Below are 15,859 nucleotides of genomic sequence, written 5' to 3'. Positions count from 1 at the left end.
CAGTGGATCTGTTTTGTTTTCCTAGGGATTTTATTGTTGTTGCTCCACGAAGAAGTTAGCCTGCTTGGGCTGGAGCTGTGAAGTCTACCTCCCCTTCAGAGCGCACCAGCCGGTGCCTCTGCTCAGCTGCTGGTTTACTAGCCTGCCCCTGAGGGTATCCCTGGGCCTACGTAGATTAGAAACCAGATAAAAATTTGGGTAGGTTTGATGTCAGATTGGGAGGCTCACCCTCTCGGTAGTTACCTTTGTTTCCAAGGCTCCCCAGCCTAAATTACCAGTTGCTCTCCCAGCCCAGAATTCTGCCCTTAGATATAGGAATTTAATCGGGCTTCCAATTTTTACCATCCAAGCTGTGCACACTTTGGGGGATACACTCCATCAAAGATGCAGCCAATCTGCATAACTTGCCAGAAGCTCTGTCTTTCAAGGGTTCACCATCCTCCTGGTTTTGCCAGCGTTTTTGCTGGACTCTCTGGGTCTCCTGTGGGTGTGTGAGCGTGTAGTCTAGAGGTCAGCCAGGGTTTTAGCCAGAGTTTTAGCTCAGATCTTAGATTCCAGCCCTTCTGTGGCTCTCCTTCCAGAATGTATTCCTTAAATTTCCATCTGCTCTGCTCTCTGAACTTTGTTGTGTCCTCCATGAGCTGGAAGAATGTCGTTTTCCACTGCCAGATCTAGGGGGCTTTGGAGCACCTCCAGCAAGAAAGTCATTAATCCTCAGTTCTTAGCCAACCACAGTAGTCATTCAGCAGCAAACTCTTCTCATGTTTCTGCCTACCTTTGGTCATCTTCTAGAACGTTCCATTAGTTGTTTTTAATAATCTGGCCAGTGTTTGTCATCGTTATCTGCTGGAGGAACTGCCTGACCTCTTTGACCGGCCATTACTTGGAGTACCCGGGATTATTTTAACAGCCTTCCATCCTGTCTTCCTGCATCCACCTTCACCCTCAATTTCCCAGACAGAAGCTAGTGTCACCCCTGGGACATGAAATACACCCATCATAACCCCTCACAAAGTCCTTGCAGAGATTTCCACTTCACTCAGAGCAAAAGCCAAGCCCTCAGTATGGTCTGCAAGTCCTATACGAAGCTGCCCGAAGCCGCCTCTCAAACCTCGTCTCCCCTCAGCCTCATCCGGACGGCTCTGCTGTGCTTCCAACACCCCCAGCATGTTCCGCTGGGCATTTTCTGTCCACTCGGCCTGACTCTCTTCCCTCAGATACCTGCAACAACTGGCTCCCTCACTTTTTTCAAGTCTCTGTTCAAATTCTGTTCTGTTAGGGAAGACTTCCCTGATCACCCCATACAAAACAGCATCTCTCCACACCATCTTTTTCACTTACCCTCCCCAGAACATGTGTATAAACACACACACAGGTTTCTCTGTATCTGTCTTCACAAAAACATGGGCTGCATGCAGGCAAGGACTTTGCTGTGTTCGGTGTCATAACTGAAGGGTCTGGAACAGGGCCTGGGAGGTGGGAGGTGCTTAGTAAACAACAGCCAAACAAGTGAATGGGTTAAGTGCTTCGCTCTGTTAGGCATTATTGTCAACCCTTATGTATTCACTCGTGCAATGTTCACAGCACCTCATCGGGCCGGAAATGTGATTAACCCCACCTTGCGATGAGGGACTGAGGCACAGGGAGTGGATGCCCAAGCTAACCAAGCAAGTAAGCGGTGAGGCCAGGGCTTGAACCAGGCAGTCTGTCTGCAGGGCCCCATCAAATTAGGCTGCTCAAGGTGCCATAACAAAATACCACCGGCTGGGTGGCTTAAGCAACAGAAATTTATTTGTACAGTTCTGGAAGCTGAAGTCCAAGATCAAAGTGCTGGCAGTGCTGGTTCCGTGGTGAAGCCTCTCCCCTTGGCCTGCAGATGGCTGCCTTCTCACTGTGTCCTCAGTAGTTTTTCTTTGGGTGCACTCGCCTAGTGTCTCCTCTTCTTCCTAGTGGACTAGGACTCCACCTTTTTGACCTTGTTTAACCATAATTACTTCCTTAAAGACATTATCTCCAGATATCACACTGGAGGTTAGGGATTCAAATTATGAATTTTGGGAGGACACAATAATCATAATTTATGCCCTTCAAACATCAACACCAAATGATTATGCCAAACATCTGCTAGTGGACGTCCACACACTGTGCACTAATTTAGTGCAGCTCTGGGAACCATGTCCTTTGTAACCCCTCACACGGAGCCGGCAGAAAACCCTACTTCTGGTGAGTCCCTAATGGAAATCTGCTCCGGTCTCTTTGCCGCTCCTTGAACACACTGTGCCTGCTCCCACCGCAGGGCCTCCACACTCCCTGATCTCACAATCTGGAATGCTCTCCTTCCAGAAAGCTCCATGACTCATTTTTCTCTTTATTTAGATTTTTTCCCCCAGAGTTATCTCCATTAAATTTTGCTGGAACAACCTACTTACAACTGCAAGCATACCTTCCCCTAGCATGTCCCCCTACTTCTCCCTTTGCTACTTAAGTCTTCTCTGAGGCACTTTAAAAAAATTACCTATCTTTTTCCTCTAGAACATAAGCAAGATGAAGGTAGGATTTTTATTTACTTTATTTACTGCTATTTCCCCAATTCCTAGAGAAGTTCTGGCACATAGCAGACACTAAGTAAATGTTCGCTGAATGAACAAATGAATGAATGAATGAATTTCCCCAAGGTCACAGAGCTGGTAGAACTGAAATTTGAACCCTATCTGACTAAACAATCTAAAAACTTAACTGCCAAATTATACTGTATAGAGCACCTAACAACTCTTTAGTAAGATACAAATCTGGTCAAATGGCAAAAAATGCTCTTCTTTGACACAAACAGTAAATTTCATACAGTGACGGGAAAATGCCCATCTTTACATAATCTCTACATAAACAAAATTAATATTCCTTACAAGAATAAATTATAAAAATTCATTCTTTTTAATACTGGAGGCAGCTGACCATTTATACAATTGAACATTTTGTATAAAAAATTTGGCAAGGTCAGAGACACTTCAAAGGTGAAAAATCTAGTCCAGATTCCATTATTGTTGAATAGACACAAAATTGGTTATAAGGGTTTCCCCGAAAATGTTATTTTATTCCAAGGTAAGAGAACAAATAAGTGACATTCATTTATTTATTTATTTGTCAAATATTTAGCAACCACCTCTGACCAGGTACTGTTCTAGGCACTAAAGATACAACAGTGAACAATTCTTACATTCCTGAAGGGGAAACAATGATTAAAAAAAATATTAATAAGGAATGTATTCATGTCTTAAAAATATTAGTTTTGATAATAAATGGCCTTTATAAGTCATTCTGAAATAATTTAAAAAAACTTCCAACACAGCAGTAAAGTTTCATACTCTGTGGAGTCAGATGGCCCAGGTTTGAATCTCCATTGCAAGCTGTGTCCCTGGCAAATTATCTCCTCAATTTGCAATTTCACAAATGGGTAAAACAGAGCCCTGCAAGGCTGATGTAAAGATTAAAAGAGAAAATATCCAAACAAACAACACACTGCATGGAAAATTATAAATATCAAAGAATCTTATTATTATTATTATTATTATCATCATCATCATCATTAGGCTATATAAACAAATCTATTTCTTCCATTGTATGCCAACTAGGCTGAACCCATATGAAAAGTCTTGGGCTTCATATTTATTCAGTATCTTTTCTTTTTTTGGAAGCCTGGATGAGTCATTAATTAATTCACACAACAAATTTTCACCTGGCATTTAATAATGCATGAGAGGTGTTTTACTAGGTGCTGGGTATACAACAGGACAGGCAAAATCTCTGCTCTTTTGGAGTTTAAGCTGCCAAGTTACCATAGGTATTAGGTATTATAAGAGTAAACTAAAGAAGTGCCTAACTTTTCAACAATAAACAATGACTTTAAAGAAATCAATATTTACCTAGACCTATTATAGGAGGCCCCTCGAGTGATGCTCTAAAGTTCATGAGCAAGTGCAAGATTGGGAACACCTGGAAGGAAATGAGGAGAAATCCTAGGACTCTACTTCCAAAAGGTACTTGCCTTAGTAGAATCTACTTAATTTCATGGCACACAGTAGTACTTTATAAACAGTTTTCAAATGAACTGGTAAATTACAGGTCTTCACTGCCATCCTAGCCCAGGATCCCATCACCTTTCCTGTACTACTGAAATGGTCTTCTAACTGGCCCCTCAGATTTGCCCTGCTAGTCTGTTCTTCAAATAACTATCAGAGTTACTTTTTCAAATATGTTATATTAAGTCACTACGTTGACTAAATGGCTCCAAAGGTTTCCCACCACACTTCAAACCCTATACCCTTGAAGGCCCAGAGAACCCTGGGCGATCCGGCCCCTGACTACATCCCCAACCGCCCCTGCCTTTGCCCAGCACTTGGCTCTAGCCACTCAGGCTTCCTTTTGAACCTCTACCAGCCCCGCTCTTTCGTGTTTCAGGGCCTCTGAGATCTATGGGTCTGAAAACCCTTCCTTTGGCTCACAGCGCTTTCTCACGCTCCTTGCTCAGGACCAGCTAAGTTAAAGCAGCCTCCTCACACAATCGCTATCACATTTGACTGGTTTCATTTTCTTCTTGGTCATTATCATCATGTGAAATGATCTTGACGGTTTACTACTGATTTATCTTCTGCTGTGTTTCCTCGTGTTATTTATAAGCATTGTGAGAGCCCTGTTCTCCTTGTTTCCCTCCAGCCAAAAAAAATTATTGCTGAGTTACTAAATGAAAGAAGCTCTTAGCTCTGTTTCCTGTTCTCTTTAAATTGCGGAAATAACAAACACCCAGGGACAAAAGGGAGATCCTGGCAGGGCTCAGCTTCATCCCACGGAGGGCCTCCGGAGCCCCCTCGGCCCGCCCGGCCGCGCACCCGTTTCCGCTCGACTTCCACTATGGGGCACGCTTCACTGGGCCGGCCTTCTCTCCGCCTCCCCGCCCGCCCCGTCCACCAGCCATTCACCTGAGCCCCTCTCGACTTCCACCAGGGGGCGCGCCTCTGAGGGTTGGGCCTCAGCGGCGGTCGCCGCCGCCGCCGCCGCCGGCCTCCTCAGCGCCGCCAGCACCGTCTCCGGGGGCAAGTCGACCAGTTTCTCCCACACAGACTCCGTGTAGAAGTCCACCGTATGTGCACTGGAAATGGATAGGGCTTCCCTCAGGAACCGCAGGAGCTCCTGAAACTTGGCACACAATGTGGGCAGGCCTTGGGTCACCGGGAGCGGGCGAGAAGCCGCCATGGCGCACACCCTCCCGGGCTGTAGGTGGCGCAAACGTGGCCGCAAAGCGAGAGCTCGGTAGCACAGGCCCGATAAGTAGAACTCCGATCTGGACTCTGGCTGGGCGGTTGATTGCTTCTGCCTGATGACGTATTTTGACTGCGTCCGTTGTGGTTTTTCTAGCCATGGCGCCGGTAAGGCCGGCTGCAAGGTGGCGAAGAGAGAGTTTTGGGACGCATGGTGAAGGAGTTTCATCGGTTGGATTCAGAAATAAGAATGTGAAACACAGGACGTGGCGACCTAACCATGCGCAGGCCTTCGTGGGGAGCGTTCGCGAAGGTATGTAAGAGGGCGGCCTTTTACAAGTCGTCAGGCCTGCGAAATTTTAGGATACACGATCCACCGAAGCAGGGAAGGGTTTAGGAACCAGACCAGAACCCTTCGTGGGGCAGAGGAATCTTTTCTTAAATGTTCTGATGCTGTGGGCTTCTCAGAGCTCTGGATGGGAAGACGAGGCAGTGTTGCTAACATCTGCCCTGACTTTAAATTTCATTCTTCTTCAGAACGCTTTTTCTCTGCATTTCCCCTTGAAACTATAAATAGAGAGCACCTACGGGTTAATTTGTGCGTGTAGTACAGTACAGGATAGAAAGACGGGGCCAGGTATATACTGCCTCATACCCTTGCTAATTACAAATTACCCCACAGCCCTCCAGTCTTCTCTTACTGTCTTTACTTCTCTTTAATTCGTGTTTTTCATTTTGCCTTGCTGTCTTTCAGTACCCTTAAATTCCATTTGGAGTGTCTTTCAGTACCCTTAAATCTTAAATAAGTTTAGTCTTCTGATAATTGCCAGACGTTCAGAAAGTTATACAGCATCCTCCCTCTTGTGTTGAATTACTTTAGAAAATCAGTTGTATGGTCTTTTCTCTAAGGTAAAATAATAGGGTTTTTTTTTTTACCTTAGATATTTATTGAAGACCTAGATTAAATATTTTAGATGAATTAAGGAATTTGTTTGATTTGTGGGTACAATAAGTTGGAGTTGTGCAACACTCTAGTTATTTTCCCCTCTTTGAAGTTCTTGAGTTCTGCACAACTACTGTTGGTCTGGACTTTTTGCAAAGGACCAACGTACTAGTCATTCCATTAGCTTAAACTTGTTTTCTTGAAATAAGATTTTAAAGCAAAATAATGTAACTCTTGTATCTGAATGTGATGATGTAAAAAGTATTTTAAATTAACAGGTACACTTTTCATGCAACTTATTTTCTGAGAAAGTAATTTATGACCAATATTCTTCAATAGGACAAGGCTTTGCATTTCGAAGAAAACTAAAGATCCAGCAAAGTTACAAGAAATTGCTATGGAGAGAAAAGAAGGCTCAAACCTCACAGGAATCCCAATTCACAGACCGATACCCTGATCATCTGAAACATCTCTATTTAGCTGAAGAGGAAAGACTCAGGAAGCAAGTTAGAAAAGTTAAGCAGCCTTTGTTAGAACAAGTTGACCAGCCTCTGTCAGAAGAACAAGTTACTCAGCCTTTGCGGGAAGAGCAGTGTAGCACTGACCAAGCTTTGTCTGAAGAACATTGTAGCATTGAGCAGCCTCAGCCAGGACAACGGTGTAGCGTAAGAGTGAAGTATGTGTTACCTTCTTTTGAAATTCTTCACTGTAGATGTAAGTAGTGTTTTATGAAAGAGATTACAGGACAGTTTCTGTAGGAATGGTAATTTTTCTCAAAGCATTTTAGAAGTCAAGGTAATTATGTGAAAATATTTTCATGGAGGCTTTCTTGTTAGCTTAAATGTCTGTTAGGCCAGTTTAGCTTAATAGAAGAAGTAATGGAGTGGGAATTAAGAGATTTGGGTTCTGGATTTAAGTCTCTCAAGGCCATTTAACTTATTTGGACATTGATGGACTCCTGTTATTGATGTACTTTTTTTAAAAAAGTAATTTTTAATAAGTGTGTAATTTAGAGCTGCTATATTGCACAAACCTGGAACGGATTATTTGCACAGACTGTGGTATCCCTAACCTATCTCATGATGTTGTGAAGACTAAATGAGTTCATTTAGTTCATACATGGTACTTAAAAAGGCATATGATACATGGGACGTGCTACTTCAGTGTTAACTGATACTACTATTATTAAACTGGATTTTTTGTTGTTGTTGCAAACATAGACTAGGTTGCAATTAAAAAAACAAATGAGATGGAACAGAGACAAGTTGGTCAAAGAGCTTTGGGATTAAAGTTCATGTACACCCAAAACATCCTTCATAACATCCTTTAATGCCTTTTTCAGTCTCTCATTTCTGCCAGTCATATGCTGGTTTTCTATTTTTAAATATTTGAGGGTCTTTGAGAGCTTTCTGTATTTTCCCTGGTTGAAATATTTCTCTCAAACTTTCCGTTTGCCACTTTTTCTATCTTGAAAGCTGTAACTATATTTTTTTAATATGTTATTTGGACAATTTACCAATAAAATTAATGTCCCCTTTCTTTCAACCTGTCTTCCCCTCTTAAGTTGCTACTGAGATTTGACTATACAAGTACTATATTTGACAATTTTGTCATAATTTTGGCTGTATTATTTTTAATCCTTGTGACTTACTTGTCTTCATTTATCTCAAAAAGCTCCATTACTATTCCAAAGAAGAATAAAAAGAAAACATCAAATCAAAAAGCACAGGAAGAATATGAGCGGATACAAGCTAAGCGTGCTGCTAAGAAACAAGTAAGATCTCCTTTTAAAATATTTAGATTCATTTTTCTTTAAGTGTATATGCAAGCTTCTCTTCTTAATATAGGGCACATAATATGCCCTCTATAAATATTTGTATAAACGAATGAGCTGAGCAAAGCGGGAGAATTTTAACATGTTTAAATTCCTTGGTTGTTTGTATTACCCTTGGGAGGTGATACTGGTAGTTCAACAATAGGCTTTTAAAGGTACTGCTTGTAGGTTAATAGTATGAACGTCTGGGACAATGTTTCTCAAGAGTATGGTTCAGGTTGTTGCATTTTAACAAGTGCCTCAAGAGATTCTTATGTGTGATAAAATTTGAGAACTATTAATCTAAGAAAAAGTAGATGATTTTCATAAATTTGCATCAAAGTAAGTTAAAAGTCAGAGGGAGGCATTAGAATAAAATATCTTTTTACTCAGAAGAGTTGGTTTTGCTTATTAAAAACCCTACTAGGTTAATTTAGCAGAAAGTTACCACTCTTTCTTATCATTCAGAAACCCAAAATTATAATAGCATTTTTTAAATGAGTAAAAACACAATTATGTACAACTTCAACAAAATAAAAATCTGTGGTTAATTTGTATTTCTTGTATTGAAGCTATATTAATCTATTACTTTAAAAAGGATTGCACATCAATCAGAAATACTCCAAAGATGGCACTGACATAATTCTTTTTATGTCTTAGCTTTATAGTTTGTGTAATTAAGAAATCTGGAAGTTTAACATCTAAAATTCTTACAATTATTCTTAAACCGATGGCAGACTAGGATGAAGGAGGAACATTTCTCCATGGCAAAACTGGACCTTTGTTGTATTATGCTTTTTTATAACCAACCATATGATATCAGTCAACTTTGGAAATAGTATACCAGATGAAATAAGGACCATTATACTGTAAAACAATATTCTTTAAAAATTTCCTTTATGTATGTATAAATGCTTTGTATTTGTGAAAATTGAGCATCAGCTTCTTATCTGTAAGAGGAAGATGAATTCTAGCATAAAAAGTTTTGAAAGAATGGAATATGCTATGATGTATATGAAAGCACTTTGTTAATTATATCACCATACAAATGTAAGGCTGTGTTATTTGGGGGCTATGTGTGTTACAGAGGAAATTGAAAAATAGTGCACATATTGCATAAAGAACTTTTAAAACTTTCACATTTAATTAAAGAGTATTGCATTTCAAGCAGTGCTTTTCAGGTGTGTATATAACTGAATTATTTTTCCTTAAACTCAAATGAATTTGAGTCTTTATCTTAGGAAATCAAATGAGCATAGTAATTCTTAAAAGATCAAATCATAATACCTAGCACATAGATGCAGTATATAGCTAATAAGTGCTTCTTGAATTAAATCTGTCAGATTGCAAATTAGAAAGAACACCAGATATTCTGGAAATGAAGATTTTAGTGTTATATGGACTAGATAACCTCTAAAACCCTTTTAAGTCTTCAGTGGGTCTGATTAAATGATGAAATCATTAGATAAATATGCCTTCTCTCTTCTGTGCTCTAATTTTATTTGTATACAAATGATTAAAACTGTTCAATAACTTTACATTATTCTATGTTATAGCACGTATTGTAGTATGAAAGCACACATGGTATACTGCTGCACTTACAACACTATATTTTGTAAAATATAAGACAAACCTTAAGTGTTTGCATGGTGGTAACTATTTCAACAGAATTATTGAACAGTATCTGCTGTTTGTTACTGATGAAAATTACATATGTTAATAATTTCAGGAATTTGAGAGGAGAAAGCAAGAGAGAGAAGAAGCTCAAAGGCTCTATAAAAAGAAGAAAATGGAAACGTTCAAAATACTGAGTAAAAAGACTAAAAAGGGCCAACCAAACTTGAATTTACAGATGGAGTATCTTCTGAAAAAAATACAAGAAAAAAATTAAATCAGACGTGTTGTCTGATTAAACAAGAGTTAAAATGTCCTCCAGCTCTTGAGTCCCTTTGTGTGTGTACTGTCCCTCCAAACAGTTAATTAAATTTGTCAGCAGAGACTGGATTGCTAAGCTCTACTAAACATAAAATGTCCAAATATTTTTTTTCTGTAAAAGAACATTTTCTATATATGCTCTACATGATATGATTTGTTTTTTATTTATTTGCTTCATGAAGAAGTGACAGAACCTGCTGTTTGAGTTACAGGTTCAATGTAATACTTTTGTACTGTAGGACATTCAGATGAAATAAAGTGTTTTGAAAATAAGGGAGCAGAATTTTTAATCGTAATATTTAAAAGAGAGTTTTGTGATTTTGTTTCTCAAAAATCTGAAATGTATTTCTGGGTTAGTGTTTATGGACAGATGCTGAAGGGCAGAAAATACAAGTGCGCTGAAGGGAAGATGGGGTCAGGTACTCCTAAGGCAAATACTGAAGGATGCAACCCTGTCTCAGCTTCTCCATTCCCTTTGTTAGTCACTTACCTGTATGTCTTCACTCACCTGTGTGTGTTAAGAGGGTGATGGAAATGGTAGGAGATTTGGAAAGTGATTGTATAAGCTTTTAAACTCACTCTGAAAGCCGTCTGTCTCGATCAGATTTAACCTAGCCTATTGCTTGGTGCCTGTTTCTTGAGAAGTATGCTGAGGCCAATAAACTCTCCCCAGAATCTTTTGACCAAAAAATAAAATAAGGGAGCAGAGCTTTCAACAAATCATTTCAATGAAATGTTTAAATTTAGTAATCAGTTTTAAAATTCATTTTACGGTTTTAAAATTCATTTTAATGATGAAGTCCCCTTGGACTTTTCAATTTATGTATTTTAATTTAGGTACATGTCACAGGGGATGGTCTTTCCAGAAATCTGAGAGCAGGCTACTGGGTGCTGAAACTACTCTCTTCCCCCACCATTCTGCAATGTGGTCTTTATCAAGCAGAGTTGGATGTAAGAATTTGCATAGTCTGATATTTATAAATATTTCCTTGAATGGATGTATATAGCTTGCTAGTTAGTATAAGATCTTTTGAATGATGATAGCAAACCAACAGTGTCACAGCAGGAATTAAGCATTCCGGATCCTGTGGGACTTTGTCATATAAGCACACTGTCACTGGGCCTTACCAGTGTTGTCTCAGTTGGTACCTTTGTCATCCAAGGGAAAGCACTGGAATACTGGTTCTCCTCTTGCCTCCTTGCAATCACTGCAAAATGAGAAGGGCTTGGCTATCATCATTATAAACAAAAGGACGGTACAATAATATTCATAAAACATTGCATAGTAAAGTTTTATAAGTGGTAGCAGGTGCAGCCAAATATTGGAAGCCCTCCAACCCTACTGATGGCTCTGTATTTAAAAGAGCAACAGAAGGGGGTAGGTATAGCTCAGTGGTAGAGTGCATGCTTAGCGTGCACGAGGTCCTGGGTTCAATCCCCAGTACCTCCATTTAAAAACAAAACCAAACTCCCAAAAGTGCAATAGGAGATGCTAAGGAAACGGCTTACTAAACAGAATTCTTTATTGCATAGAAAAACGGTGCTTAGAAATTTGCAGTACATTATATTGCATTTAAAATGAGCAACGTGGCCTAAATTTGGCTATATTGCAAAGCAGAGTAAAATATTTTAATTGCTTTATAATGATTTCACATGTATTTTTCATTTACTTCTAGACATTTTATCAGGGTAGGACAAAACAGGAAGAGATCTGGTCTTTTTGAGAGATGAGTGAAATTAGTTAAGTTCATTTTAACAACTTTTTGTTGAACAGCTGTTATATATGCAGGGTCCATGTTAAGGAGTTATTCTTGAAGAAAAGGAACATACAAGGCAGTAAATGCCAAAGAACAACATCATAGAACAAAAAGCAATCAGTGGCCATTCGGTACAAAACAAAAGGTTCAGACTTTAACGCACCAGAGAAGCACCCACAGAATTTCTTAAAATGCTTATTCAAGGGCCCTACCCAAGACTTGCATAACTGATTGGCTCAGTGATTGATGTTTTAACAAGCAATCCCATGATTCTGTTGTGGTTGGTCCTCAGACCACATTTTGCAAAGCATGGGACCAGGGCCTCCTGAGAGGTGTCATTATGTCTTCAGGCTCAAGGGAATTTTCATGGATGAGATGGCACATGAGAAAAGACTTTCAGGTTGAGAAGAGAATTAAAGGTGAAGAAGCATGAGGAGAATTACAAGGAGAAGAAAACTTGGGATGTATTTAAGAGCTTATCTACTACAGTCTTAAAAATAGTTACAAGATAGATACGTGCATGTCATCATTACTGATGGGGGCTAACACTTCTAACCATTACTGATGTTTCCTTCTACGTGAAGGGGGTACCCTCAGCCTAACACTCATGGTCTCTTTACTCTTCTTACTTGTTCTGCCCAGGGAGGTAGCGAGTTATATAAATGATAAGTTTGGGAGAGGACCTGGCCTGCCTGCACAGTGCACATACTCTTAATTACTATTCTCATACTGAAAACTGTAAAGAATGGGCTGTGTTGATGAAGGCAGAAAGGGGACAGAGGCAGAGCAGGGGAGAGGCCTGTGTTTGGGAGCATGTAATATCTAAAACTCCCAATTTCTGCTGCGTGGGTCAGTACCTTGAGGGACAAAACAGGAATGAAATTTGAGGGAACACGATACACAAGTGGAGAAACTTTGGATGGCCAGAACTTGTGGTTTCAGACTTCAATGTGTGTTCAGGGAGTTTTGATCTTGGCAGTTTGTAGAGGCTTATATTGGACCATTAATTTGACTTTTTAAATGTGCAATAGGCTTTTTATTGCTATGGTTTTGGCAAGAGGCTTTAAGCCTGAGAGGCACTTGGGATTTTTGAGCTGAAGTTTAGGGTAGCTTTGTCCACAGAAAACTGGTTATTTCTACAGAGGTGGCGTACAATTTTGGACCTTAAATAGAAGTGTGTAGGCTTCAACAAAGAAGCAGGGAGGGGAGTGGAAGTGATGGAGACAGGTTTCAATAAAGGCACAGAATGTGGCCGTGTGGTGCCTACCCATATGCTGGCCTCCCGGATGGCCTCAGCTGTATCAGCCAAAATGAAGTTTATCGAGCTATTCTGGCTGTGGTGGCGTTAACAAAGGCATTGGCATGTGCAGGCAGCCTCAGGGTACAGGCTGCTGCAGTTTAACCTTGAACTACATTTAAATTCATGTATGAGCATCAGGGGCCTCATCAGAGGCTGCAGAGACACCAGAATGCAAGTTCATTTGAGGCAAGAATTTAATGATGGAAAAATATTTATAGATATGCTAAACATTAATGACTATATCAGTATTTGCTATTTTTGAACATCAAGGCAGAGGACTTGTAGGCAATACAGAGCTCTAGCAAAGTTCATGGTTTACACTGTCCATGCCAGTCATAAAATGCAGTGTAAAAGAGCAAATTTTGAATATAAAGAGATTTTGATTATACTAGATGGGAAAGATCAGGACCACAAATGAGACCTGGTGACTGGGACTGCACCACTGCAAATCTGTACTTTGCAAGATAGCATCGGTGTCTCAACTGCCACTCTGAGGGAAAGTACAGTGTGCCAGGCAAAATGCATGCTGATAAATTTAACTTCTTGCTGAAAAATTTCTTCCAATTTAGTCTAAGTGTGCAGGGCATAGACCCCTGACAATGGGCATGAACTGATTGGCATTCTGATGAGGCTCAAGCCATCCCCAGTTATCCCCATTCCTACAGACCCATGAGTTTCTACTGTAGAGTTTCAGTAACATGTTGTCTTTGACAAAAATAGCTACTGGGTCTGGGAACATAATTTTGTCCAGGTGTGAAGCAAGTGTTATGATAGCCTTGAGTATTCCATTACTTCTTTAGACCTTTTAAAAATTGAGACACCCCATAGACTTGATGCTGAATTAATTTAACTTTTGAGGAGCTGAAGGAGCTACATCCATTTCCAAGAAAGACACACAGGCTGCAGCTGCTGTCGGAATCTATGTAGTCACTAACATTTCTTGCTGTGAGTTGAACAAAGTAAGAAACTGGGAGGTACTTTAATTTCATTAGACTTCTACCACATAAGGGCAAGAACACTAGATTCTGGGTTGTGATTTTATTGCCTTTGCACATTAACTTGAAAGGTAATAGATTTTTTTTTCTCCCTAGGAGTTTGAGAGGGGGAATATATAAAATACGGGACATCACATTTTGCTGGCAGTTTAACATGGGGCTCTCTTTAAGTATTTGGGTAATTGCCACTGAGAACATCTGATTGAATTATCCATGGCACTGAGAGAGCTCCACCCCAAAGGTCACATTTCATGGGCCTAGTGACCTCGGGGTCTCACAAATAGTAGATTTCTTAAGGTATAATCAATTGAACGTATTTAAAATGTATAATTTGGTGAGTTTGGGGACATGTATACACTCATGAAACCATCGCCACAATCACAAATCTGTCATCATTATCTCCAAAAGTTTCCTCATGGCCCTGAAATCTATGATCTTTCTAGTCTTGCAGATTTTATTGATTTTAATTGTGTGTCTCTGTTCCAGCAAACTTAACTGAGACTTGCTCTATAATAGCATTATGAAATTAAATGTTTGCCAGGTGGCACCACATCAGAGCAACCCAAATTGTGGCAGTTCCTTCACGGTACTGTCCTCTCCTAGTGCAATGTTCGATCAGATTCCTTGTACCCTTTGGGCTAAAGACTCTACTGATATGAGTAGAATATTTGAAACTGGCCTACTAAGATTCAAATGAATCATAACCGCCCCCACCACCACCACACACACACACTGAGGTCATCCCAATATCCATTCAAACCTGAAGAAATCTCAGGAATAAAATACATTACTAATCTTAGAATAAGGATGGCCACATCGTAGTCCTTGCAATACTCCCACAAAGCCAGTTAAGAAGCCTATCAGAAAAGGCTACCCCATTTGTTCAAGATCTCAAGGTGAGGAATAGAATGTCATTCCTAGTTTCCTGGTAATTCCCAACACACATATGTCCTGTCCTCCTGTTAGAGCAGGCAGATAGCTAGATATGAGCAGAGAAAGGGGGACACAGACCAAATGGCAGGAATTGGGCAGAAAGGAGGGTCACAGGCCAAATGCAGGAAAACATACTGTAAGCACCAGGGGTCCCTGGGCAGAGAAAGAAAAGCAGGAATCTTTGGGCTGATAAAGGGCTACACCTTTTGGCCTGGAGACTAACAAAGAAAAGTCAGAAAAGGCAGGAATTTCCAGTGTCCAAACGTAACCTTTTGCTCATTATGCCCTCATTTCAATAAAATTAGCCTTGCAGATCAGAAGTACCCGTTATGCACCGATGCCATGACACTTCTGATCCAGACTAAATAAGGACAAAAATCCCTCCTCCCTTTGGGAAGGTGGAGTTGGGATGATAATCAGGAAATATAACTCCAAGCCCTTCCCTCCTCAATGAATACTCTGCCCATTCATTTTTACACCCTATGTAACTAACTTGCCAAAGAAACTCAGGACAGCCTCTCACCTTGCCTGCCTGCTCTCCCCTTGAAAGTGTACTACCCCTCCTTTAATAAATTCTCACTTTACTTTTTTTTAACCTCTAAGTCCTGTCTCTGAATTCTTTCTGGGACGGGACAAGAACCTGGAACACCAGTTGGATCCACTGGCAACACTCAATCCCCTGAAAAAGTAAATATCTCACAGTAGTCAATTTATATGCAGCTTTCCTTAGTATACACATAGATAAAGACAGTTACTCTTTGCTATTTTTTGTGGAATATTAACAGTATGTCTAGCTGGTTATACCTCAAGGATTTACAGAATTCTCATATTTTCTTCAATCTAAACAAATCAGTCAAAACGAAAGGATTTAATTTTTCTTTTTCTTTCCATCCTTGTACAATTTGTAGATTACTGTGCCCTCTTAATGTAA

The 15,859-nt window shown here is 40.1% G+C and overlaps 2 protein-coding genes across 4 annotated transcripts in view; one reads left to right on the top strand and one right to left on the bottom strand.

The window, feature by feature from the left end:
- Positions 1-5,309, bottom strand: part of METTL25 (methyltransferase like 25) — a 197,956-nt gene extending 192,647 nt beyond the window's left edge. For all 3 annotated transcript variants that reach the window (XM_031463060.2, XM_031463059.2, XM_031463058.2), the window contains exon 1: positions 4,974-5,309. In XM_031463060.2, the coding sequence (XP_031318920.2) occupies positions 4,974-5,247 (274 nt within the window). In that variant the 5' untranslated portion in view covers positions 5,248-5,309. The remainder of the gene's footprint in view (positions 1-4,973) is intronic.
- CCDC59 (coiled-coil domain containing 59) lies at positions 5,048-10,216 on the top strand. Its single transcript, XM_031463063.2, has 5 exons — positions 5,048-5,134; positions 5,410-5,565; positions 6,535-6,871; positions 7,870-7,969; positions 9,738-10,216. The coding sequence occupies exons 2-5, from the start codon at positions 5,412-5,414 to the stop codon at positions 9,897-9,899; spliced, it is 753 nt and encodes a 250-aa protein (XP_031318923.1). The 5' UTR covers positions 5,048-5,134; positions 5,410-5,411; the 3' UTR covers positions 9,900-10,216.
- The last annotated feature ends 5,643 nt before the right edge of the window (positions 10,217-15,859 follow it).

Source organism: Camelus dromedarius, chromosome 11 (genome assembly GCF_036321535.1).
Source record: "Camelus dromedarius isolate mCamDro1 chromosome 11, mCamDro1.pat, whole genome shotgun sequence".
Classification (NCBI taxonomy): Eukaryota; Metazoa; Chordata; class Mammalia; order Artiodactyla; family Camelidae; genus Camelus; species Camelus dromedarius.
This window is presented reverse-complemented; position numbering and strand designations above follow the sequence as displayed.

Excerpts from the sequence above, each read along its gene's own strand:
- CCDC59 (XM_031463063.2), top strand. The coding sequence starts at position 5,412 with ATGGCGCCGGTAAGGCCGGCTGCAAGGTGGCGAAGAGAGAGTTTTGGG. Across the intron at positions 5,566-6,534 it reads CGTGGGGAGCGTTCGCGAAG|GACAAGGCTTTGCATTTCGA; the intron begins GTATGTAAGAGG and ends ATTCTTCAATAG. Across the intron at positions 7,970-9,737 it reads AGCGTGCTGCTAAGAAACAA|GAATTTGAGAGGAGAAAGCA; the intron begins GTAAGATCTCCT and ends TAATAATTTCAG.